Source organism: Gymnoscopelus braueri (assembly GCF_963280865.1).
Source record: "Gymnoscopelus braueri genome assembly, contig: SCAFFOLD_160, whole genome shotgun sequence".
In the NCBI taxonomy this organism is placed as follows: Eukaryota; Metazoa; Chordata; class Actinopteri; order Myctophiformes; family Myctophidae; genus Gymnoscopelus; species Gymnoscopelus braueri.
Window position 1 is genome coordinate 105,127 of NW_027660705.1, and position 26,452 is coordinate 131,578.

The following is a 26,452-nucleotide window of genomic DNA, read 5'->3' on the forward strand; positions in this document are numbered from 1 at the left end:
CATACAAGGTAGCTCTGTAGCTACTGGCAGCATGCATACAAGGTAGCTCTGTAGCTACTGGCAGCATGCATACAAGGTAGCTCTGTAGCTACTGGCAGCATACATACAAGGTAGCTCTGTAGCTACTGGCAGCATGCATAAAAGGTATCTCTGTAGCTACTGGCAGCATGAATACAAGGTAGCTCTGTAGCAACTGGCAGTTGAATACAAGGTAGCTCTGTAGCAACTGGCAGTTGCTACAGAGCTACTGGCAGCATACATACAAGGTAGCTCTGTAGCTACTGGCAGCATGCATAAAAGGTATCTCTGTAGCTACTGGGAGCATACATACAAGTTAGCTCTGTAGCTACTGGCAGCATATATACAAGGTAGCTCTGTAGCCTACTAGCAGCATACATACAAGATATCTCTGTAGCTACTGGCAGCATACATACAGGGTAGCTCTGTAGCTACTGGCAGAATGCATACAAGGTACCTCTGTAGCTACTAGCAGCATATATACAAGGTAGCTCTGTAACCTATTGACAGCATACATACAAGGTAGCTCTGTAGCTACTAGCAGCATGCATACAAGGTATCTCTGTAGCCTTCAGGCAGCATACATACAAGGTATCTCTATAGCCTACTGGCAGCATACATACAAGGTAGCTCTATAGCCTACTGGCAGCATACATACAAGGTAGCTCTATAGCTACTGGCAGCATACATACAAGGTAGCTCTCTAGCTACTGGCAGAATACATACAAGGTAGCTCTATAGCTACTGGCAGCATACATACAAAGTAGCTCTGTAGCTACTAGCAGCATGCATACAAGGTAGCTCTTTAGATACTTGCAGCACACATACATGGTAGCTCTGTAGCCTACTGGCAGAATACATATAAGGTATCTCTGTAGCTACTTGCAGCATACATACAAGGTATCTCTGTAGCCTACTGGCAGCATACATACAAGGTATCTCTGTAGCCTTCAGGCAGCATACATACAAGGTATCTCTATAGCCTACTGGCAGCATACATACAAGGTAGCTCTGTAGCTACTGGCAGCATACATACAAGGTAGATCTTTAGCCTACTGGCAGCATTCATACAAGGTAGCTCTGTAGCTACTGGCAGCATGCATACAAGGTAGCTCTGTAGCTACTGGCAGCATGCATACAAGGTAGCTCTGTAGCAACTGGCAGTTGCATACAAGGTGGCTCTGTAGCTACTGGCAGCATGCATACAAGGTAGCTCTGTAGCTACTGGCAGCATGCATACAAGGTAGCTCTGTAGCTACTGGCAGCATGCATACAAGGTAGCTCTGTAGCTACTGGCAGCATGCATACAAGGTAGCTCTGTAGCTACTGGCAGCATGCATACAAGGTAGCTCTGTAGCTACTGGCAGCATACATACAAGGTAGCTCTGTAGCTACTGGCAGCATGCATAAAAGGTATCTCTGTAGCTACTGGCAGCATGAATACAAGGTAGCTCTGTAGCAACTGGCAGTTGAATACAAGGTAGCTCTGTAGCAACTGGCAGTTGCATACAAGGTAGCTCTGTAGCTACTGGGAGCATACATACAAGTTAGCTCTGTAGCTACTGGCAGCATATATACAAGGTAGCTCTGTAGCCTACTAGCAGCATACATACAATATATCTCTGTAGCTACTGGCAGCATACATACAGGGTAGCTCTGTAGCTACTGGCAGAATGCATACAAGGTAGCTCTGTAGCTACTAGCAGCATATATACAAGGTAGCTCTGTAACCTATTGACAGCATACATACAAGGTAGCTCTGTAGCTACTAGCAGAATGCATACAAGGTAGCTCTGTAGCCTACTGGCAGAATGCATACAAGGTAGCTATCTAGCTACTGGCAGAATACATACAAGGTAGCTCTATAGCTACTGGCAGCATACATACAAAGTAGCTCTGTAGCTACTGGCAGCATACATACAAGGTAGCTCTGTATCTAGCCTTCAGGCAGCATACATTCAAGGTATCTCTATAGCCTACTGGCAGCATACATACAAGGTAGCTCTGTAGCTACTGGCAGCATACATACAATGTAGCTCTCTAGCTACTGGCAGAATACATACAAGGTAGCTCTATAGCTACTGGCAGCATACATACAAAGTAGCTCTGTAGCTACTGGCAGCATACATACAAGGTAGCTCTGTATCTACTGGCAGCATACATACAAGGTAGCTCTGTAGCCTACTGGCAGCATGCATACAAGGTAGCTCTGTAGCCTACTGGCAGCATACATACAAGGTAGCTCTGTAGCCTACTAGCAGCATGCATACAAGGTAGCTCTTTAGATACTTGTAGCACACATACATGGTAGCTCTGTAGCTACTTGCAGCATACATACAAGGTATCTCTGTAGCCTACTGGCAGCATACATACAAGGTATCTCTGTAGCCTTCAGGCAGCATACATACAAGGTATCTCTATAGCCTACTGGAAGCATACATACAAGGTAGCTCTGTAGCTACTGGCAGCATACATACAAGGTAGCTCTTTAGCCTACTGGCAGCATTCATACAAGGTAGCTCTGTAGCTACTGGCAGCATGCATACAAGGTAGCTCTGTAGCTACTGGCAGCATGCATACAAGGTAGCTCTGTAGCAACTGGCAGTTGCATACAAGGTGGCTCTGTAGCTACTGGCAGCATGCATACAAGGTAGCTCTGTAGCTACTGGCAGCATGCATACAAGGTAGCTCTGTAGCTACTGGCAGCATGCATACAAGGTGGCTCTGTAGCTACTGGCAGCATGCATACAAGGTAGCTCTGTAGCTACTGGCAGCATGCATACAAGGTAGCTCTGTAGCTACTGGGAGCATACATACAAGTTAGCTCTATAGCTACTGGCAGCATACATACAAAGTAGCTCTGTAGCTACTGGCAGCATACATACAAGGTAGCTCTGTATCTACTGGCAGCATACATACAAGGTAGCTCTGTAGCCTACTGGCAGCATGCATACAAGGTAGCTCTGTAGCCTACTGGCAGCATACATACAAGGTAGCTCTGTAGCCTACTAGCAGCATGCATACAAGGTAGCTCTTTAGATACTTGTAGCACACATACATGGTAGCTCTGTAGCCTACTGGCAGCATACATATAAGGTAGCTCTGTAGCTACTTGCAGCATACATACAAGGTATCTCTGTAGCCTACTGGCAGCATACATACAAGGTATCTCTGTAGCCTTCAGGCAGCATACATACAAGGTATCTCTATAGCCTACTGGAAGCATTCATACAAGGTAGCTCTGTAGCTACTGGCAGCATGCATACAAGGTAGCTCTGTAGCTACTGGCAGCATGCATACAAGGTAGCTCTGTAGCTACTGGCAGCATGCATACAAGGTAGCTCTGTAGCTACTGGCAGCATGCATACAAGGTAGCTCTGTAGCTACTGGCAGCATGCATACAAGGTAGCTCTGTAGCTACTGGCAGCATACATACAAGGTAGCTCTGTAGCTACTGGCAGCATGCATAAAAGGTATCTCTGTAGCTACTGGCAGCATGAATACAAGGTAGCTCTGTAGCAACTGGCAGTTGAATACAAGGTAGCTCTGTAGCAACTGGCAGTTGCATACAAGGTAGCTCTGTATCTACTGGGAGCATACATACAAGTTAGCTCTGTAGCTACTGGCAGCATATATACAAGGTAGCTCTGTAGCCTACTAGCAGCATACATACAAGATATCTCTGTAGCTACTGGCAGCATACATACAGGGTAGCTCTGTAGCTACTGGCAGAATGCATACAAGGTACCTCTGTAGCTACTAGCAGCATATATACAAGGTAGCTCTGTAACCTATTGACAGCATACATACAAGGTAGCTCTGTAGCTACTAGCAGAATGCATACAAGGTAGCTCTGTAGCCTACTGGCAGAATGCATACAAGGTAGCTATCTAGCTACTGGCAGAATACATACAAGGTAGCTCTATAGCTACTGGCAGCATACATACAAAGTAGCTCTGTAGCTACTGGCAGCATACATACAAGGTAGCTCTGTATCTAGCCTTCAGGCAGCATACATACAAGGTATCTCTATAGCCTACTGGCAGCATACATACAAGGTAGCTCTGTAGCTACTGGCAGCATACATACAATGTAGCTCTCTAGCTACTGGCAGAATACATAAAAGGTAGCTCTATAGCTACTGGCAGCATACATACAAAGTAGCTCTGTAGCTACTGGCAGCATACATACAAGGTAGCTCTGTATCTACTGGCAGCATACATACAAGGTAGCTCTGTAGCCTACTGGCAGCATGCATACAAGGTAGCTCTGTAGCCTACTGGCAGCATACATACAAGGTAGCTCTGTAGCCTACTAGCAGCATGCATACAAGGTAGCTCTTTAGATACTTGTAGCACACATACATGGTAGCTCTGTAGCTACTTGCAGCATACATACAAGGTATCTCTGTAGCCTACTGGCAGCATACATACAAGGTATCTCTGTAGCCTTCAGGCAGCATACATACAAGGTATCTCTATAGCCTACTGGAAGCATACATACAAGGTAGCTCTGTAGCTACTGGCAGCATACATACAAGGTAGCTCTTTAGCCTACTGGCAGCATTCATACAAGGTAGCTCTGTAGCTACTGGCAGCATGCATACAAGGTAGCTCTGTAGCTACTGGCAGCATGCATACAAGGTAGCTCTGTAGCAACTGGCAGTTGCATACAAGGTGGCTCTGTAGCTACTGGCAGCATGCATACAAGGTAGCTCTGTAGCTACTGGCAGCATGCATACAAGGTAGCTCTGTAGCTACTGGCAGCATGCATACAAGGTGGCTCTGTAGCTACTGGCAGCATGCATACAAGGTAGCTCTGTAGCTACTGGCAGCATGCATACAAGGTAGCTCTGTAGCTACTGGCAGCATGCATACAAGGTAGCTCTGTAGCTACTGGCAGCATGCATACAAGGTAGCTCTGTAGCTACTGGCAGCATGCATACAAGGTAGCTCTGTAGCTACTGGCAGCATACATACAAGGTAGCTCTGTAACCTACTGGCAGCGTGTATACAAGGTAGCTCTTTAGCCTACTGGCAGCATACATACAAGGTAGCTCTGTAGCTACTGGCAGCATGCATAAAAGGTATCTCTGTAGCTACTGGCAGCATGAATACAAGGTAGCGCTGTAGCAACTGGCAGTTGAATACAAGGTAGCTCTGTAGCAACTGGCAGTTGCATACAAGGTAGCTCTGTAGCTACTGGGAGCATACATACAAGGTAGCTCTGTAGCTACTGGCAGCATATATACAAGGTAGCTCTGTAGCCTACTAGCAGCATACATACAAGATATCTCTGTAGCTACTGGCAGCATACATACAGGGTAGCTCTGTAGCTACTGGCAGCATGCATACAAGGTAGCTCTGTAGAAACTGGAAGTTGCATACAAGGTAGCTCTGTAGCTACTGGCAGAATGCATACAAGGTAGCTCTGTAGCTACTAGCAGCATACATACAAGGTAGCTCTGTAACCTATTGACAGCATACATACAAGGTAGCTCTGTAGCTACTAGCAGAATGCATACAAGGTAGCTCTGTAGCTACTAGCAGAATGCATACAAGGTAGCTCTGTAGCCTACTGGCAGAATGCATACAAGGTAGCTATCTAGCCTACTGGCAGCATGCATACAAGGTAGCTCTTTAGCCTACTGGTAGCATGCATACAAGGTAGCTCTGTAGCTAATGGCAGCAAACATACAAGGTAGCTCTGTAGCTAATGGCAGCATACATACAATGTAGCTCTGTAGCTACTGGCAGCATACATAAAAGGTAGCTCTGTAGCTACTGGCAGCATACATACAAGGTAGCTACAGAGCTACTGGCAGCATACATACAAGGTAGCTCTGTAGCTAATTGCAGCATGCATACAAGGTAGCTCTGTAGCTACTGGCAGCATACATACAAGGTAGCTCTGTAGCCTACTGACAGCATTCATACAAGGTAGCTCTGTAGCTACTGGCAGCATGCATACAAGGTAGCTCTGTAGCTACTGGCAGCATACATACAAGGTAGCTCTGTAGCTACTGGCAGCATACATACAAGGTAGCTCTGTAGCTAATGGCAGCATACATACAATGTAGCTCTGTAGTTACTGGCAGCATACATACAAGGTAGCTCTGTAGCTACTGGCAGCATACATACAAGGTAGCTACAGAGCTACTGGCAGCATACATACAAGGTAGCTCTGTAGCTACCTGCAGCATATATACAAGGTAGCTCTTTAGCCTACTGGCAGCATGCATACAAGGTAGCTCTGTAGCTACTGGCAGCATACATACAAGGTAGCTATGTAGCTATTGGCAGCATACATACAAGGTAGCTCTGTAGCTACTGTCAGCATACATACAAGGTAGCTCTCTAGCCTACTGGCAGCATATATACAATTCACATGGCCCTGTTATAGCGCCACCAGGAGGCCGCTTTTTGCTAAACAATTTTTTTCACAGTACTCCTACAGATTCTTTCCAAACATCACGCAAATCGGTACACAGTATCTCTATAGTCATTAAACGAAACAGGTCTTTCAGATTTTTCATATTCCATCCTGATTGGCTAAAAATGGCTTCCAAAGTTTGCAGGACTGCTCCGTTTTGAACAAAGTGCCTCAAATTATGAACACAGCATGTAATTTCCGTGAAACTTTGCACGCACATCCCCACTATGCCGAGGAAGAAATACCACTTGAAATTTTTCTAATCAGCCTCATGGTGGCGCTATAACAGCCCGATTCGTGTTTTTACCTATAACTGCACCAATCTGCGTAAACCTTTGTATGCGCACTCCCTAGAGATCAAGGAAAACCTTTGCCCTGCATTTTGTACTGTCTGTTTAGAGACAGACTGCTATGTTGTATGGTTTAGAGACATACAGCTATGTTGTATGGTTTAGAGACAGACAGCTATGTTGTATGGTTTACAGACAGACTGCTATGTTGTATGGTTTAGAGACATACAGCTATGTTGTATGGTTTAGAGACATACACTATGTTGTATGGTTTAGAGACAGACTGCTACAGCTATGTTGTATGGTTTAGAGACAGACAGCTATGTTGTATGGTTTAGAGACAGACTGCTATGTTGTATGGTTTAGAGACATACAGCTATGTTGTATGGTTACAGCTATGTTGTATGGTTTAGAGACAGACAGCTATGTTGTATGGTTTACAGACAGACTGCTATGTTGTATGGTTTAGAGACATACAGCTATGTTGTATGGTTTAGAGACAGACAGCTATGTCGTATGGTTTAGAGACAGACAGCTAAGTTGTATGGTTTAGAGACAGACAGCTATGTCGTTTGGTTTAGAGACAGACAGCTATGTCGTATGGTTTAGAGACAGACAGCTATGTTGTATGGTTTAGAGACAGACAGCTATGTTGTATGGTTTAGAGACAGACAGCTATGTCGTATGGTTTAGAGACAGACAGCTAAGTTGTATGGTTTAGAGACAGACAGCTATGTCGTTTGGTTTAGAGACAGACAGCTATGTCGTATGGTTTAGAGACAGACAGCTATGTTATATGGTTTAGAGACATACAACTATGTTGTATGGTTTAGAGACAGACAGCTATGTTGTATGGTTTAGAGACAGACAGCTATGTTGTATGGTTTAGAGACATACAGCTATGTTGTATGGTTTAGAGACATACAGCTATGTTGTATGGTTTAGAGACAGACAGCTATGTTGTATGGTTTAGATACATACAGCTATGTTGTATGGTTTAGAGACAGACAGCTATGTTGTATGGTTTAGAGACAGACAGCTAAGTTGTATGGTTTAGAGACAGACAGCTTTGTTGTATGGTTTAGAGACAGACAGCTATGTTGTATGGTTTAGAGACAGACAGCTAAGTTGTATGGTTTAGAGACAGACAGCTTTGTTGTATGGTTTAGAGACATACAGCTATGTTGTATGGTTTAGAGACAGACAGCTATGTTGTATGGTTTAGAGACAGACAGCTATGTTGTATGGTTTAGAGACAGACAGCTATGTTGTATGGTTTAGAGACAGACAGCTATGTTGTATGGTTTAGAGACAGACAGCTATGTTGTATGGTTTAGTGACATACAGCTATGTTGTATGGTTTAGAGACAGACAGCTAAGTTGTATGGTTTAGAGACAGACAGCTTTGTTGTATGGTTTAGAGACATACAGCTATGTTGTATGGTTTAGAGACAGACAGCTTTGTTGTATGGTTTAGAGACATACAGCTATGTTGTATGGTTTAGAGACAGACAGCTATGTTGTATGGTTTAGAGACAGACAGCTATGTTGTATGGTTTAGAGACAGACAGCTATGTTGTATGGTTTAGAGACATACAGCTATGTTGTATGGTTTAGAGACAGACAGCTATGTTGTATGGTTTAGAGACAGACAGCTATGTTGTATGGTTTAGATACATACAGCTATGTTGTATGGTTTAGAGACAGACAGCTTTGTTGTATGGTTTAGAGACATACAGCTATGTTGTATGGTTTAGAGACATACAGCTATGATAATGTATTTTATTTGTATAGCACCTTTCCAAACAAAGTTCCAAAGTGCTGCACAGAGCAAGGTTAAAAACAACAGACAGCAAACAAAACATGAAATTAGAAAAACAACATTACACTGCATATACAATCATATAAAAACAATTAAAACTCTTAGTGTAGAGGTAGGTTTTCAGACGTGACTTAAACAGAGGTATGGATGGTGCTAACCTTAGCTGCACCGGCAGTGCGTTCCACAGCCTAGGTGCCCGGGCAGCTATGTTGTAGAAGTTTTTGTTTTAGTATAAACACTATAATACAAAGAAGCAACCAGTTTACCTTAATTAAACACTAACATGCGTCACTTAAGGACATGCAGCGACACACACAGGCTGGCTCAGCACACGTGCACGGCTGCACGCGCACGCGCGCACACACACACACACACACACACACACACACACACACACACACACACACACACACACACACACACACACACACACACACACACACACACACACACACACACACACACACACACACACACGCCCCCTCTGTGTTCCTATTGGCTGGTCTTTAAACAGCCATAACTCCAGTTCCCAGCATGCTAAACTTCCCAAACTTAGTAGGTGCTCTTAGACGGCCAATAGGGAAAGGTTGTATTTGCTTAAGCCCCGCCCCCTCTGTGTTCCTGTTGAGCAACATTGAAATGAATGGAGAGGGATTTAACATTGTTCTGGAGGAACAATGTTATGAATGTTATGTTCGTATAGCTTAATGAAATTAACTCATCAAATGCACCACTTACTTCACACTGGGTGTGATTTTTTGCATTATTGTGCATTATTTTGTGCTTTTAAATTTGGATATTAGCACAAATAGCTTCACTGAAACAATTTAAACATGGATTTTCTTCATTCTCTGTGGACAAGGCCCCTAAGACTGCTTTCACTGACCTACATGTGCCTATATGTAAATAATTAATTCTACTATGTTTTAGAAACATTGCATGCATAATTGTACATTAATATGTATTTGCTAATGTATATAAAGCATGGTTAAGCTTGTGTTCAGTCTCTTCATAACCAACACATGAAGAGAATGTAGCTGAGATGTTATCATCCTCTGTTTGTACCAGGACTCAACCATTGAGCCACTTGAGAAACACATCTTGAAAACTCTGGATGAGCTGGAAGACTTGGAGTTCGAGACGTTCAAGTTACATTTGCGGCACCCTGATGTCCTTGAAGGCCTGGCTCCAATCCCAAAGAGACCCCCGAAGGAGGAGGGCAGGAGGACCATCGCTCATCTGATGGTGAGGCGCTACTCCAGTGATGCAGCTCAGAGGATCGTGGTGAAAGTTCTGAAGAACATTCACAGGAATGATCTAGTGGAGAGGTTTCCAGACATATCCCAAGGTAGGTGAAGAGAGGCTGCATACAGTAGGTTTACAAGATAAACCTACTGAAACACTCCTGTATTGTATTGGATATGAACAGCAGGTGCAATTCATTAATACACACACACACACACACACACACACACACACACACACACACACACACACACACACACACACACACACACACACACACACACACACACACACACACACACACACACACACACACACACACACACAGGTCCTGCTGCAGATTAACAGTCAATTACATTACTAAAACACAATCAATGTAATTTAAGATAATCTCTGCCAGGTAATAGCAGGTTTCTTATACAAGTCTGTTGTCTTTTCTGACACAATAGTTGTAACATCAGAGCAGCATGAAGCTACAGACGCTGACCCACCAACAACTTCTACAACGAGGGGAGTCTCTACAACTGAAGGTGAGCTAGATGTGTTCAATAAACTGATTCAACTGTCTGGTCTGTTTACACTATTTACCTGTAGTCTGTAGAAACACACAGCCAGTGTTGGGCAATAACATGTAACTTAGTAATATATTACCGTTAATAGTATTACTTTACCCACCCAGTAAGAAGTGTAACATATTATAGCAGCTAAAACAGTAATATTATTACACATTACTGATCCAAGTAACGCTGCATTACTCATTAAAATGAATGTGATTTGTTTTTGTTTCTGATCGAGATTAAAAAAAAGCGTTCTCTCTTCTCTGTATCATTGTCTCTGAGCCTGTGCTGTGGTGTGTCTGTCTGTGTCTAGCAGTCAGCTGCAGATCTGTGGAGCAGAGCATTTAAACATCAGAGTAGAAGGTTGTCACAAAGAGAAAAAAAGAGAAAGAAACTGATTTTCAAGCTATCAACACTATGCGATGGTACAGGATATTAGCTTGTAGATCTGTTCTTTTTAAGCATGCGCCATCACGCAAAGTTATGACGCATACAGTACATGCAGGTCTGTGTTCCTCCGTATGTGGCTCTTTTATTATTGTGGGCGGCAGTGGCTCAGGAGGTAGAGCGTCCGTCTTGGAATCCGAAGGTTCCAGTTCGATTCCCGGCTCCTCCTGGCTAAGTGTCAAAGTGTCCTTGAGCAAAACACTGAACCCCTAAACTGCTCCCTATGAGCAGGTTGGTGCCTTGCATGGTTTCCTCTGCCATCGGCGTGTGAATGTGTGTGCGTGTGCGTGTGCGTGTGTGTGCATGTGTAAGTGTGTGTGTGTGTGTGTGTGTGTGTGTGTGTGTGTGTGTGTGTGTGTGTGTGTGTGTGTGTGTGTGTGTGTGTGTGTGTGTGTGAATATCTGAATGTGTGTGTGTGTGTGTGAATAAGTGAATTTTAAGTACATCGTATTGTAAAGTGCGAAAGTGAGAAAAGCACTTGAACTTGCTTTGACATGGTGGGGAGGCGGGGCCTTACTTTGACATGAGGGGGAGGCGGGGCCTTGCTTTGACATGATGGGGAGGCGGGGCCTTTGGAGTGTAGGAGTCAGATCATCTGGCTCACAGACGCAAACATTTTACTAACAGTGAATAGTGGTTATTGTGGTGATTTACAAACATAAGTCAGTTTCATTTCATTCATGGTCCTTTTCAATCACTGGAAGGGAAATTGAGGGGTTAATGTGAAAGCTAAATAAACATGTATAGTACATGCATCTGAGACAGAACACCTCCTAGATTTCTTGGAGCGCAGCAGGCAGGTTCTGGAGTCAAGCTCCGGTACAAATGAAGCCCTGAGCATCCAGACGATATTATAGTTTGTCTCAGACTTTTTACTCATTTCAGTGCCTGGTTATCTTTCCTAAAACTGTAAATTGTTAAAACTCAGATAATATCAATCTAATGTCAGGATAATTACTGGGAGGTAATAGCAGGTTTCTTACACAAGTCTGTTGTCTTTTCTGACACAATAGGTATAACATCAGACCAGCATGAAGCTACAGACGCTGACCCACCAAGTTCAAGTTCAACGTCAACAAGTACAAAAGTCTCTCCAGCTGAAGGTGAGATGACACTATGAATAATGTCTTCAATAAACCACTTGAACCCCAGCATCCATATTCTGGGGGGAACATTAGCCAAAAATGGTAGAACTACAAGCTCACAACGCGTTGCAACATGTTGCATTGTGAGCTTGTATATCGGCTCAAGAGAATTGGTGTAGATAAAAAAATCTGTCCTAATAAACAAACTGAGGTCCAGTTTAAAAAGAATAGAAGGTTTAACATATGCATGTCGGAGCAGTCAGCCCCGCCCATTTTGAGATTCTGAAGTCAATAATCTTTGCTCAGGAAGCTCTCAGATTAATTCAATTAAAATGACTAGAAGTTCGAGCCGGTACGTGGCCCTCACATCTAGAGTTCAGGTCACTACGTGGTCCTCACATCTAGTGTTCAGGTCACTACGTGAAACTCATATCTAGAGTTCAGGTCACTACGTGGCCCTCACATCTAGAGTTCAGGTCACTACGTGGCCCTCACATCTAGAGTTCAGGTCACTACGTGGCCCTCACATCTAGAGTTCAGGTCACTATGTGGCCCTCACATCTAGAGTTCAGGTCACTACGTGGCCCTCACATCTAGAGTTCAGGTCACTATGTGGCCCTCACATCTAGAGTTCAGGTCACTACGTGGCCCTCACATCTAGAGTTCAGGTCACTACGTGGCCCTCACATCTAGAGTTCAGGTCACTATGTGGCCCTCACATCTAGAGTTCAGGTCACTATGTGGCCCTCACATCTAGAGTTCAGGTCACTACGTGGCCCTCACATCTAGTGTTCAGGTCACTATGTGGCCCTCACATCTAGAGTAAAGGTCACTACGTGGTCCTCACATCTAGTGTTCAGGTCACTATGTGGCCCTCACATCTAGAGTTCAAGTCACTATGTGGCCCTCACATCTAGAGTTCAGGTCACTACGTGGCCCTCACATCTAGTGTTCAGGTCACTATGTGGCCCTCACATCTAGAGTAAAGGTCACTACGTGGTCCTCACATCTAGTGTTCAGGTCACTATGAGGCCCTCACATCTAGAGTAAAGGTCACTACGTGGCCCTCACATCTAGAGTCCAGGTCACTACGTGGCCCTCACATCTAGAGTTCAGGTCACTATGTGGCCCTCACATCTAGAGTTCAGTCTGCTACAGGGCCCTCACTTCTAGAGTTCAGGTCACTTTCTGGCCCTCACATCTAGAGTTCAGGTCACTATGTGGCCCTCACATATAGAGGCCAGGTCACTACGTGGTCCTCACATCTAGAGATCAGGTCACTACGTGGCCCTCACATCTAGAGTTCAGGTCACTATGTGGCCCTCATATCTAGAGATCAGGTCACTACGTGGCCCTCACATCTAGAGTTCAGGTCACTACGTGGCCCTCACATCTAGAGATCAGGTCACTATGGCCCTCACACCTAGAGTTCAGGTCACTATGGCCCTCAAATCTAGAGATCAGGTCAATACGTGGCCCTCAAATCTAGAGATCAGGTCTTTATGTGGCCCTCACATCTAGAGTTCAGGTCACTATGTGTCCCTCAAATCTAGAGTTCAGTCTGCTACAGGGCCCTCACATCTAGAGATCAGGTCACTACGTGGCCCTCACATCTAGAGTTCAGGTCTCTACATGGCCCTCACATCTAGAGTTCAGGTCACTACGTGGCCCTCACATCTAGAGTTCAGGTCACTACGTGGCCCTCACATCTAGAGTTCAGTCTGCTACAGGGCCCTCACATCTAGAGTTCAGGTCACTATGTGGTCCTCACATCTAGAGTTCAGGTCACTATGTGGCCCTCACATCTAGAGTTCAGGTCACTACGTGGCCCTCATATCTAGAGTTCATGTAACTATGTGGCCCTCACATCTAGAGATCAGGTCACTACGTGGCCCTCACATCTAGAGTTCAGTCTGCTACAGGGCCCTCACATCTAGAGTCCAGGTGACTACGTGGCCCTCACATCTAGAGTTCAGTCTGCTACAGGGCCCTCACATCTAGAGATCAGGTCACTACGTGGCCCTCACATCTAGAGATCAGGTCACTTTCTGGCCCTCAAATCTAGAGTTCAGGTCACTACGTGGTCCTCACATCTAGAGTCCAGGTCACTACGTGGCCCTCAAATCTAGAGTTCAGGTCACTATGTGGCCCTCACATCTAGAGTTCAGGTCACTACGTGGCCCTCACATCTAGAGTTCAGGTCACTACGTGGCCCTCACATCTAGAGTTCAGGTCACTATGTGGCCCTCACATCTAGAGTTCAGGTCACTATGTGGCCCTCACATCTAGAGTTCAGGTCACTACGTGGCCCTCACATCTAGTGTTCAGGTCACTATGTGGCCCTCACATCTAGAGTAAAGGTCACTACGTGGTCCTCACATCTAGAGTTCAGGTCACTACGTGGCCCTCACATCTAGAGTTCAGGTCACTATGTGGCCCTCACATCTAGAGTTCAGGTCACTATGTGACCCTCACATCTAGAGTTCAGGTCACTACGTGGCCCTCACATCTAGTGTTCAGGTCACTATGTGGCCCTCACATCTAGAGTAAAGGTCACTACGTGGTCCTCACATCTAGTGTTCAGGTCACTATGTGGCCCTCACATCTAGAGTTCAGGTCACTATGTGGCCCTCACATCTAGAGTTCAGGTCACTACGTGGCCCTCACATCTAGTGTTCAGGTCACTATGTGGCCCTCACATCTAGAGTAAAGGTCACTACGTGGCCCTCACATCTAGTGTTCAGGTCACTATGAGGCCCTCACATCTAGTGTTCAGGTCACTATGAGGCCCTCACATCTAGAGTAAAGGTCACTACGTGGCCCTCACATCTAGAGTCCAGGTCACTACGTGGCCCTCACATCTAGAGTTCAGGTCACTATGTGGCCCTCACATCTAGAGTTCAGTCTGCTACAGGGCCCTCACTTCTAGAGTTCAGGTCACTTTCTGGCCCTCACATCTAGAGTTCAGGTCACTATGTGGCCCTCACATATAGAGGCCAGGTCACTACGTGGTCCTCACATCTAGAGATCAGGTCACTACGTGGCCCTCACATCTAGAGTTCAGGTCACTATGTGGCCCTCATATCTAGAGATCAGGTCACTACGTGGCCCTCACATCTAGAGTTCAGGTCACTACGTGGCCCTCAAATCTAGAGATCAGGTCTTTATGTGGCCCTCACATCTAGAGTTCAGGTCACTATGTGTCCCTCAAATCTAGAGTTCAGTCTGCTACAGGGCCCTCACATCTAGAGATCAGGTCACTACGTGGCCCTCACATCTAGAGTTCAGGTCTCTACATGGCCCTCACATCTAGAGTTCAGGTCACTACGTGGCCCTCACATCTAGAGTTCAGGTCACTACGTGGCCCTCACATCTAGAGTTCAGTCTGCTACAGGGCCCTCACATCTAGAGTTCAGGTCACTATGTGGTCCTCACATCTAGAGTTCAGGTCACTATGTGGCCCTCACATCTAGAGTTCAGGTCACTACGTGGCCCTCATATCTAGAGTTCATGTCACTATGTGGCCCTCACATCTAGAGATCAGGTCACTACGTGGCCCTCACATCTAGAGTTCAGTCTGCTACAGGGCCCTCACATCTAGAGTCCAGGTGACTACGTGGCCCTCACATCTAGAGTTCAGTCTGCTACAGGGCCCTCACATCTAGAGATCAGGTCACTACGTGGCCCTCACATCTAGAGATCAGGTCACTTTCTGGCCCTCAAATCTAGAGTTCAGGTCACTATGTGGTCCTCACATCTAGAGTCCAGGTCACTACGTGGCCCTCAAATCTAGAGTTCAGGTCACTACGTGGCCCTCACATCTAGAGTTCAGGTCACTACGTGGCCCTCAAATCTAGAGATCAGGTCACTACGTGGCCCTCACATCTAGAGATCAGGTCACTTTCTGGCCCTCAAATCTAGAGTTCAGGTCACTATGTGGTCCTCACATCTAGAGTCCAGGTCACTACGTGGCCCTCAAATCTAGAGTTCAGGTCACTACGTGGCCCTCACATCTAGAGTTCAGGTCACTACGTGGCCCTCAAATCTAGAGATCAGGTCACTACGTGGCCCTCACATCTAGAGATCAGGTCACTTTCTGGCCCTCAAATCTAGAGTTCAGGTCACTACGTGGTCCTCACATCTAGAGTCCAGTTCACTACGTGGCCCTCATATCTAGAGATCAGGTCACTTTCTGGCCCTCACATCTAGAGTCCAGGTCACTACGTGGCCCTCACATCTAGAGTCCAGGTGACTACGTGGCCCTCACATCTAGAGTTCAGGTCACTACGTGGCCCTCACATCTAGAGTCCAGGTCACTACGTCACCCTCACATCTAGAGTTCAGGTCACTACGTGGCCCTCACATCTAGAGTTCAGGTCACTACGTGGCCCTCACATCTAGAGTCCAGGTCACTACGTCACCCTCACATCTAGAGTTCAGGTCACTACGTGGCCCTCATATCTAGAGTTCAGGTCACTATGTGGCCCTCACATCTAGAGTCTAGGTCACTACGTGGCCCTCACATCTAGAGTTTAGTGTGCTACAGGGCCCTCACATCTAGAGTTCAGTCTGCTACAGGGCCCTCACATCTAGAGTCCAGGTCACTACGTGGCCCTCACATCTAGAGTTCAGGTCACTACGTGGCCCTCACATCTAGAGTCCAGGTCACTACGTGGCCCTCATATCTAGAGTTCAAGTCACTACATGGCCCTCACATCTAGAGTTCAGGTCACTATGTGGTCCTCACATCTAGAGTTCAAGTCACTACATGGCCCTCACATCTAGAGTCCAGGTCACTATGTGGCCCTCACATCTAGAGTCCAGGTCACTACGTGGCCCTCACATCTAGAGTTCAGGTCACTATGTGGCCCTCACATCTAGAGTTCAGGTCACTACGTGGTCCTCACATCTAGTGTTCAGGTCACTACGTGGCCCTCACATCTAGTGTCCAGGTCACTACGTGGCCCTCACATCTAGAGTTCAGGTCACTACGTGAGGTGAGAAAACACCTTCTAGATTTCCCGGAGCGCAGCAGGCAGGTTCTGTAGTTGAGCTCCGGCACAAATGAAGCCCTGATCACCCAGAAGTTATTATAGTTTGTCTCAGACTGTTTACTCATTTCAGTGCCTGGTTATCTTTCCTGCTACTGTTAATTGCTAAAACTCAAATAATATCAATCTAATGTCAGGATAATTACTGGGAGGTAATAGCAGGTTTCTTATGTCTGTTGTCTTTTCTGACACAATAGTTGTAACATCAGACCAGCATGAAGCTACAGACGCTGACCCACCAAGTTCAAGTTCAACAAGTACAAAAGTCTCTCCAGCTGAAGGTGAGATGACACTATGAATAGATGTATTCAATAAACCACTTGAACCCCAGAATCCATATTCTGGGGGAGGGGGGGAACATTAGCCAAACATAGCAGATCTACAAGCTCACAACGCGTTGCAACCTGTCACATTGTTTTAGTTTAGTTTAACTTAGAAGAAGAAGAACATCCACAGGAACGATCTAGTGGACAGTTTTCTAGACATATCCCAAGGTAGGTGAAGAGAGGGTGCATACGGCTACTGAAATACTCCTATATAGAGCACCGAAGTCTGACGTAATTTACACATCCTACCTGGGTCGCGGTTCCCCCCCCCCCCCCATTCTGAATTCCGATAGACGTGTTTAATATCGCGTCAAATAAGAACTTTGTTCCAAAAATAAACAAATGACCCCGGTGGTTTGACTCTTATGGATATGAAGCATGAGCTGACAGTGAGAAAACGCTAATGTTACTTCCGCCAAATTAGTTACATTTTCGCCAGAAACAGACTGTAACTAGAAAAGGTGCTCCTCGGAGCACAGGTCTCCGCCAGGTCAGGTAGGTTATTGTGGGCCAACAATGTTCGGAATTTGCCAATCAGGATGGAATATGAAAAATCGGACAGAACCATCTTGAGCACTTGACTATAGAGATAATGGGTACCGATTTGCATGATGATTGGACAACATTTGTAGGAGTAATACAACAAAGAAAAGTTTTTAAAAAATCGGCCTCCTGGTGGCGCTATAATAGGGCAATTTTAAAGGGTGGCATTTGTTCTTCAACTTAGTGCGAATGTGCTTGTAAAGTGTCACCTCAATCGGACACTGCGTTCATGATTTGTGGCATTTTGTTCAAAACAGGCCACTTCTGCAAACTTTAGATGTCATTGTTAGCCAATCAGGATGAAATATGAAAAATCAAACAGTTCCATCTTGATCACATGACTATAGAGATCATGTGTACCGATTTGTGTGAAATTTGGATAAAATGTGAAGGCTTAACTCTTTCAGTGCCAAGAGTATTTTCATAAAGTACTCCCCCAGTGCCAGCAATTTGCGTTTTTTTTAATTTTTTAATTTTGTAATTTTTCATTCAAATAAATGATCTGATTGGGGTTTTAAACCCATAATACAGTTCTACCAGTAGAGAGCAACAAATCGACACATTGATGATCTCGCTGGCTCACTCGCCCCCTCCCAAACAGGCTCACGTCATATCCGGTCATAACCGGATGTTGACATTTTTGACAATCGTTGATCGGGCTAAATTACCATGTGATACACGACTACGATGACTGATCGTCACCCAGACCAAAGAGAGTAGAGGTGGACCTCTCTGTTTGTTTTTTATACCGTGTGAAAAACCGTGACTTTCCCTATTCTGGCCAAAAATGATCGCGGGAAAGAAATTAGAACCGGAAACGGAATCTGCGTCAACAGTATAGCGCGACCAAAGTCAAAAGTAAAAACTCGGGATTTCTCGTGCTGGCACTGAGGGTACTCGGGAAAAACTCGGGATATCTCGGGGCGTGGCACTGAGAGAGTTAATATCCAAAAATTTGTTTTACATAAGTCGGCCTCTTGGTGGCGCTATAAAAGGCAAATGTGAAAAATGCAGGGCGGATGTTTTTCCTTGGCCTCTAGGGAGTGTACAATGTTTCAGATCGGTGCAGTTATAGTTAAAAACACAAATCAGCCTTTTATAGCGCCACCATGAGGCTGATGTGAAAAATGTCAGGTGGCATTTCTTCCTCGGCCCAGTGGGAATGTGTTTGTGAAATTTCACAGAAATCACAAGCTGCGTTCATGATTTGAGGCATTTTGTTCTAAACGGACCAATCCTGCAAATTTTGGAAGGCAACCTTAGCCAATGAGGATGGAATATGAGAGATCGGACAGATCCGTGTTGATCACATGACTATAGAGATACTGTGTACCGATTTGCATGACGTTTGGATAAAATCTGTAGGAGTAATATAAAAAAATGGGTTTTGCACAAATCGGCCTCCAGGTGGCGCTATAACAGGCCCATGTGAAAAATGAGACACACGGACGGACAGGGGGTAAAACATACTCTCTCGCCATGCCGAAAACATACTCTCTCGCCATGCCTTTCGGCATGGCGGAGACAAATATGAGTGACTGACAATCATAAACGATACAGAGCCTCCTCCCTGATAATATCGCAGAGACAGTTTGTTTATTTGAACCAGGGGATGAAGAGTTCTCAAATTCTGTCCAAACCCGACCCGACGTTTTCGGGCCGAGCCCAAAATCAATGCTAATAAGTCGGGCTGGGCCGAGCCTCGGGTTTCGTGAAGAAAAAATCTATTACCCCCAAAAAATACATTTCAACTGCACCTAGCGGCCTAACGGTAAGGCTGACGGAAATGGAGAAGTCACTGTCAGGAGACACAAAGCGGATCCAACTATTCGTTCATGGAATCAAAGTGCACACCGTGCGTGTCATCAAGGAATTTTCAGACCCATCAGAATCAGAATCATCTTTATTGTCACATCACAGGTTCACAGGTGTAACAATGGGCGAGGTTTGTGTAAGCTTCATTCGTGTATTGTTATTTCCATAAAAAAAGAAAGGGAAGAAGAAGAAGGGGGCAAGGGGGAAGAGAGATCAATTAATACAAAAACAAAACAATTTTCTACATATTTACACAGTACCAAAGGTAAGACATAAGGTGTGGTAAGTACCTGAGGTAAAACATAAAGGTGCGTGAGCATAGCACGCTGATCTATACTGTACATGATATGCTATGGACGTTAGCTAAGGTGCGGAGAAAAAAACAGTGTACATTAAGGTTCAAAGTGTCAGCGCGTGTCGACCGCATAAACATAAGGTAACAGACACTGGTATAATCCACAGGAAGAGCAAAAGTCTAAGTCCAGCCTGACGACAGGCGGTGATCATGCCTTGCTCAGCAGTCTGACGGTAGCCGGGTAGAAGCTGTTCAGGAACCTAGTGGTGTTGCCCTTGATACTGCGGTAGGCCTCCATGCCGGGCCGTGGGCGTTGTAGGGGTTTGAACAGTTTGAGGCTAGGGTGGTGCTTTTCCTTGACAATACGCTGGGCTTTGACTACACACCGCTTCTTGTACCGTTCCTGGATCCAGGGAGCTCGCCTTCCATTATGCGCTCTGCCGATCGCATCAATTGCTGTAGGTTTTTCTTTTCTCGGGCCGTAGAGTTTCCCGTACAGCCTGAGGATGCAGTGTCCTACTCCAAACTTCTTCAGGCGACGGAGCCAGTACAGTCACTGCTCAGCCTTTTTCCTCACATGTGTGGTGTGTGTCTCCCATTTGAGCTATGTGTACTCCGGTGAACTTGAACTCGCTGACCCTTTCCACTGCAGCACCATCGATGAGGATGGGCACATGATCTCTCCGCGGCCTCCTGAAGACCATCATCAGCTTCTTGGTCTTGTCGACGTTAAGGGCGAAGTTGTTCTCCCGGCACCAGAGTGCCAGTGAGTTGATCTCCTCTCTATAGTCAGACTCGTCATTGTTGACAATCCAACCTATCACTTGTGTCGTCCAAGAACTTTATGATGATGTTGGAGTCATGTGTAGCTGTCAAGTCCGTTTCCAGTTTCGCTCCAAAGGACATACAAGGACGCAACTCATATGATTTCAGACTCAATCAACTCTTTTATTTTCCAACTTGTTTCTTTTCATTAGTTTAATTTGTTGGCTTTAGTTGATCGGTCTGGTCGTCCATCAATTAGTAGTAGTAGGTTATTAGTAGGTTGTAAACCTTTAACACAGAGAAAAAAACAATTAACAACATTGCCATTTTACAACAAATCATAGATACTAATACTAATTTTTTTACTAAGTTTTAAAAACAAAGTTTTAAAAAAATAAATGCTTTAAACAATAAATGTCTCAAACCAATAAACGCTTTAACCCTGTAAGACCCGGATATATTTGTACTTGCAAAAAGAAAATGTAAACCTTTCAGATGGTTTTGTAGGAGTACTTTGAAGAGGAAAATATTAATGTTTTTAAAAAAAATGTTTTGGTACGTTTTTATGCAAATGTTGACATATAGCAACGTTGGGTCTATCAGATAGTAAAATTTCCTATAGGCCATTTTTATGGATACCATGGCAAATGTGTAATTACTTCACTAAAACAACTTAATGATTCATTTATATGGTTTATTATTTGGCCTCATATCAATTATGAATAATATTTGGCCTCAGAACAGTATACATTATGAATAACACCAATAAGCCATATTTTTAAATCAGAACATTAGGCCTACCCTTGTATTTTTAGCAACCAAGAGGGCCCAACGTTGACCAAAAGCAACAAGTATGAATCATGCTATAATTTAAATTTGGGACATATATTTCACAATAATAACATATGTACATGTTCTAGACATTGTAATGTTCACCAAAACAAATATTACAGGCATATTACTTACGTTTTTGTGAGGAATATCTTCCAGAGAAAAAAGAGATCTGTTCCAACAGAGATCTTTCAAGTTGTGATGATTCCTGGCTCTGTGGGGGGTATTTATATGCAAATATCCTGGCCAATGGCATTGTAAGACTAAACAATAGGACCCAATGAGGATTTAGAGGTGAAAAAATAACAGAAAAAAAAATGCATTGTCTGTGATCGCGCTGTTTTATTTTTCATCATCAGTTTCGTTTACCACTTACTTCACACTCACCGGGATCCGGTTTCATGACGCAGGTTCCGTTTCCGGTTCTCTTTTTTTTCCAGTTTTTTTCCCGGTCATTTTAGGCCAGAATAGGGAAAAACATTTTTTTTCACACGGTATAAAAAAACCGAACGGACAGCTCCACTTCTATTTTCTTAAGTCTGGGTGACGAACAGTCATCGTCGTCGTGTATCACATCGTACTTAAGCCCGATCAGCGATTGTCAAAAACGTCACATCCGGTTATGACGTATTGACTGTTTGAGCCTGTTTGGGGGGGGGGGGGGGTCGAGCGAGTCAGCCAGTGATCAAGGTGTCTATTTGCTGCTCTCTGCTGGTAGATCTGTCGTATGTGTTTAAAACCGCAGCCAGACAATTTATTTGAATGAAAAATTACAAAATTAAAAAACACGCAAATCGCTGGCACAGGGGTGAGTATATTATGAATAAACTCTGGCAGTCAATGTGTTAAATGGTATGAAAATGTAGTGAACTCCTCCTTTAACTCCACTTGAAGCATGCTGTTTGCTCCTCTTATAATTAAGTTGGCTTGTCTGGAGAAGCTGCAGTTTTTGCAGTGGTCTTCTCCTTCTTGAGCTGCTTGACCGTCTTCCCTAGGACATCTTCCGCCATCTTGATTCCTCCATGTCAACAGCTTATGTCAGGATCTGAAGCCGTTTATCTTCAGGTCCAGGCTGCTCGCAGTGGTTTACAACTGTCAAGTCCCTTTGTTTCCAGTTTCGCTCCAAAGGACCTACAAGGACGCAACTCATATGATTTCAGACTCAATCAACTCTTTTATTTTCCAACTTGTTTCTTTTCATTAGTTTCATTTGTTGGCTTTAGTTGATCGGTCTGGTTGTCAATCAATTAGTAGTAGTAAGTTAGTAGGTTGTAAACCTTTAACACAGAGAAAATAAAGATTAGCAACATTGCCATTTTACAACAAATCATAGCATTTTTTAAACAACTCATTTTTAAACAACTTTGTGTTTTAAAACAATAAATGCTTTAAACAATAAATGTCTCAAACCAATAAACGCTTTAAACAATAAATGCTCCAAAACAATTAAATGTTTTAAAACAATAAATGGTTTAAAACAATAAATGCTCCAAAACAAGTAAATGGTTTAAAATAATTAAGCCCTTAGACCAAAAATAAGTGTCTTTACACAAATGATTAAAATCAATATATATATAACCAGAATTTTAGCTTTTTAACTTCGTATTCTTTTGCATTTTATACATTTGACTTTTCAAACACAAAAGAGGTCAATGCCGCAATGTGTTCCTCAACCATTTCTGCAATTTGTGCCTTAATTTAAACTTTAGCAGTTAAACATGACACATTAAGCCACATTGCAAACACAAAGCAGCAAATTCAAAACAAAGTAAATAAAATATTTCTCCGACCATTGGCGTCTTTGGGCTTAACTCTTCACTGGAACTTGGAGTTTCTCTCCTTCTCTTTGTAGAATGTTTGTCTGAATGAGCTCCTCTGGTCCTTTTCAGGTGCTCCTAATCTGATAACTAGCATCCATTTTGTGATTTTGTGAAACTTTGCACGCACACTACCAGAAGCCCAAGGAAGAACTTCTGTCTCAAATAATTCAAATCGGCCTCATGGTGGCGCTATAATGTTCCGTTTCAAGTTTTGGCCTATAACCCTTGAACCATTGTTCGTACAAACTAAATATTTCCACCCCAGAGTCCTTGGATCATGACGCAACTCCCCATGCAGGCCCTGCATTTCCAAAACTCAAACATTACACATTATCTCTGAAGTCATGTTATCAAGATGAATGAGTCAGATTTTTCATATACAATTCTAATTGTCTATAACTGCCTTTCAAAGTTTGCGGGTCCTGGGTAGGCAACACAGCCTTTCTAGTTCATTATGTAGCCGCTCAACAGAATCTACAGTATTCTTCTGTTCATCTTCATTCCCATACTTACCAGATTACCAAACATTATTATATTTGGTGCTGAGATGTTTTATTCATTTGAGTGCCTGGTTTCCCTGCTGCAGATAAACTGTGTTTAATATCAGAATAATTATCATCATCAGGTCTCTTGCTCGACGACGGGGGTGTCGTCATGCGTAGAGCCAATCAGCTTCACCAGTCTTCTCCATTTGGGTCGGTCCTGTGCTAGGGGCTCGGCTTCAGCTAGCGACATGCCCATTTGTTGTAAGTCCCTGGTGATGGCATCAATCCAGCGTGTGCGGGGTGCACCGCGGGGGCGTTTCCAGCCGGCGGGTTTTGGATCGAAGTGGAGGATAGCGGATGTAGGGTGTTCAGGAGGGAGTCTTTTGACGTGGCCGTACCAGCGCATCCGGCGCTGTGCTGCCAGGCGGGATGCGGGGGGCTGTTTGGTACGTTCCCGCAGCCTGATGTTGGAGACTCGATCTTGCCATTTTATCCCCTCTATTGTGCGCAGCGCTCTGGTGTCAAAGCCGTCAATTCTGTCCGCCAGGGTCTTGTTGAGAGGCCAAGTTTCTGCTCCATAAAGAAGAATGGAGAGAACTGAGGTGTTATAGATCCGTAATTTGGTCTCTCTCGTTATGGAATGGTGTCTCCACAGCGGCCTCCAGAGAGTTTTCATGGCACTGGCTGCCAGGGCACGTCTCCGATTTATCTCGGTTGCTATGTTGCCGTTGTTAGTGACAATGGACCCGAGGTAATTAAAGGAGGTCACAAACTCTACTTCTTCCCCACTGATGTGCAGCGGGGGGGGGGAGCTTCGCCTCCGATGTGCATGAGTTTGGTTTTAGCCCAACTGACCTTTAGACCCAGTTTATTGGCTTCCTCTTCGTAGATCTCCAAGGCTTCTCTTAGCTGATCTAGTGTGGAGCAGAATAGTGAGGTGTCATCTGCATATTCCAGATCTGTGAGTGGGTAACTGCCTAGTTGAACCCCGGAAATACGAGCACAGATCCGTTCCATCAGATGGTCGATGATGCAGTTAAACAGGTCTGGTGCCGCTACGCATCCCTGTCTCACTCCGCTGTTGATTGAGAACCAGGTGGAGTTCTTGCTGTTGACCCGCACACAACTTTCGGCATCGCTGTAAAGCTTTTGAAAGAGATGGATGATCTTTCTTGGGGCTCCAAGGATGGTTAGGATCTTCCAAAGAGATGCGTGGTCAACAGTGTCAAAAGCAGCCTTGAGATCGAGAAAGGCAATATAGAGGTGTCTGTCTCGGCGGAACTCATGTGCCTTCTCAATGATGAGGCGGAGGGCAGATATCTGGTCCGTTGTGGATCGATTTGGCATGAAGCCAGCCTGTTGGGGGCGTCTTTTACTTCTAATGGCCGGAAGGGCCCGGGTGAGAAGTATACGGGTAAAAATCTTTCCTGGGATGGAAAGGAGTGTGATTCCTCTGTGGTTATTGCAGACCAATTTGTCACCCTTTTGTTTCCAGAAGGGGAGGATGATACCCCGGGTCCAGTCTTCGGGGGGGCACTCAGTTATCCAGACCTGGTTAATAATGTGGGTTAGCCACTCGATGGTATTGTCACCGCCCAATTTCATCATTTCTGCTGTGATGTTACAGATACCAGGGGCCCTGTCATTTCGCAGTTTAGACAGGGGTTTCGTAACAAAGGGTTTCTCTGGAGTGGGTTGTTAGCCCACAGCCAGATAGCCAGCTGGGGGGGCTGCCCCCTTAGGGCCTGCTGACCTGCCCTGAACCATTCTTCGTCTGGCCCCTCAATAATTATGGTCAGGTAGTATTATTGGTTTCTTATAAAAGTCTGTTGTCTTTTCAGACTCAATAGTTGCAGCATCAGACCAGCATGAAGCTACCGATGCTGAAACGCCAATGTCGAGTTCAACTTCAACTTCAACAACGAGAGGAGTCTCTAAAAATGAAGGTCAGCTGACTGTATGAATAGATGTCTAAAATAAACTGATTAAACTCTCTGTTCACAAATAATATGTAGTATTCCATTAAGGGATTCACATATGGTGTTAAAACAAGGTCATGTACATATCCCACATCATATTAAAACAGATCTAATTCCAATTATAAGATAACTTTACAACTGCCATCCATATATATATTATAATGGAAGTCTTGTTGTCTACTCTATTCCAATGATTATGAAACTTGTATGAAAACACATCAACTACTAGGCTACTATAATCGTATAGCAAATATACATTTCCAAAAACTGAGATAGACGTATACAAACACACATTTAAATATGTTTTGCCCACATAGTCTCACCCACAACCCAATCTTCATTCCACTTAGATTCAGTGAAACACTTCACTGATCAACACCGGCGTGTCCTGATTGAGAAAGTGACCAATGTCAAATCCATCCTGGATGTGCTCCTTGAGGAGGGTGTCATCACCAAAGAGGGCTACGATAATGTGCGGTCTAAGGCCACCAATCAGGAGATGATGAGGGAACTCTATACAGTCATGAACTCCAGAAAAGCCAAAGACACGTTCTACAAAGGTCTAGAGGAATATGAGAAGTCTCTTCTAGATGATCTGTAAGTATTTCTAATTTAAATTCATTGTTAGGCCAAACATTGTATTAGT

At 44.4% G+C, this 26,452-nt stretch overlaps 1 protein-coding gene across 1 annotated transcript in view; it reads left to right on the top strand.

Annotated features, from left to right (window-relative positions):
• LOC308081295 (NLR family CARD domain-containing protein 3-like) overlaps positions 1-26,452 on the top strand; it is a 52,982-nt gene that overhangs the window by 14,109 nt on the left and 12,421 nt on the right. Inside the window, exons 4-9 of the mRNA XM_080457678.1 lie at positions 9,631-9,910; positions 10,257-10,337; positions 11,825-11,914; positions 17,145-17,228; positions 25,669-25,773; positions 26,157-26,403. Of these exons, the coding sequence (XP_080313804.1) occupies positions 9,631-9,910; positions 10,257-10,337; positions 11,825-11,914; positions 17,145-17,228; positions 25,669-25,773; positions 26,157-26,403 (887 nt within the window). The remainder of the gene's footprint in view (positions 1-9,630; positions 9,911-10,256; positions 10,338-11,824; positions 11,915-17,144; positions 17,229-25,668; positions 25,774-26,156; positions 26,404-26,452) is intronic.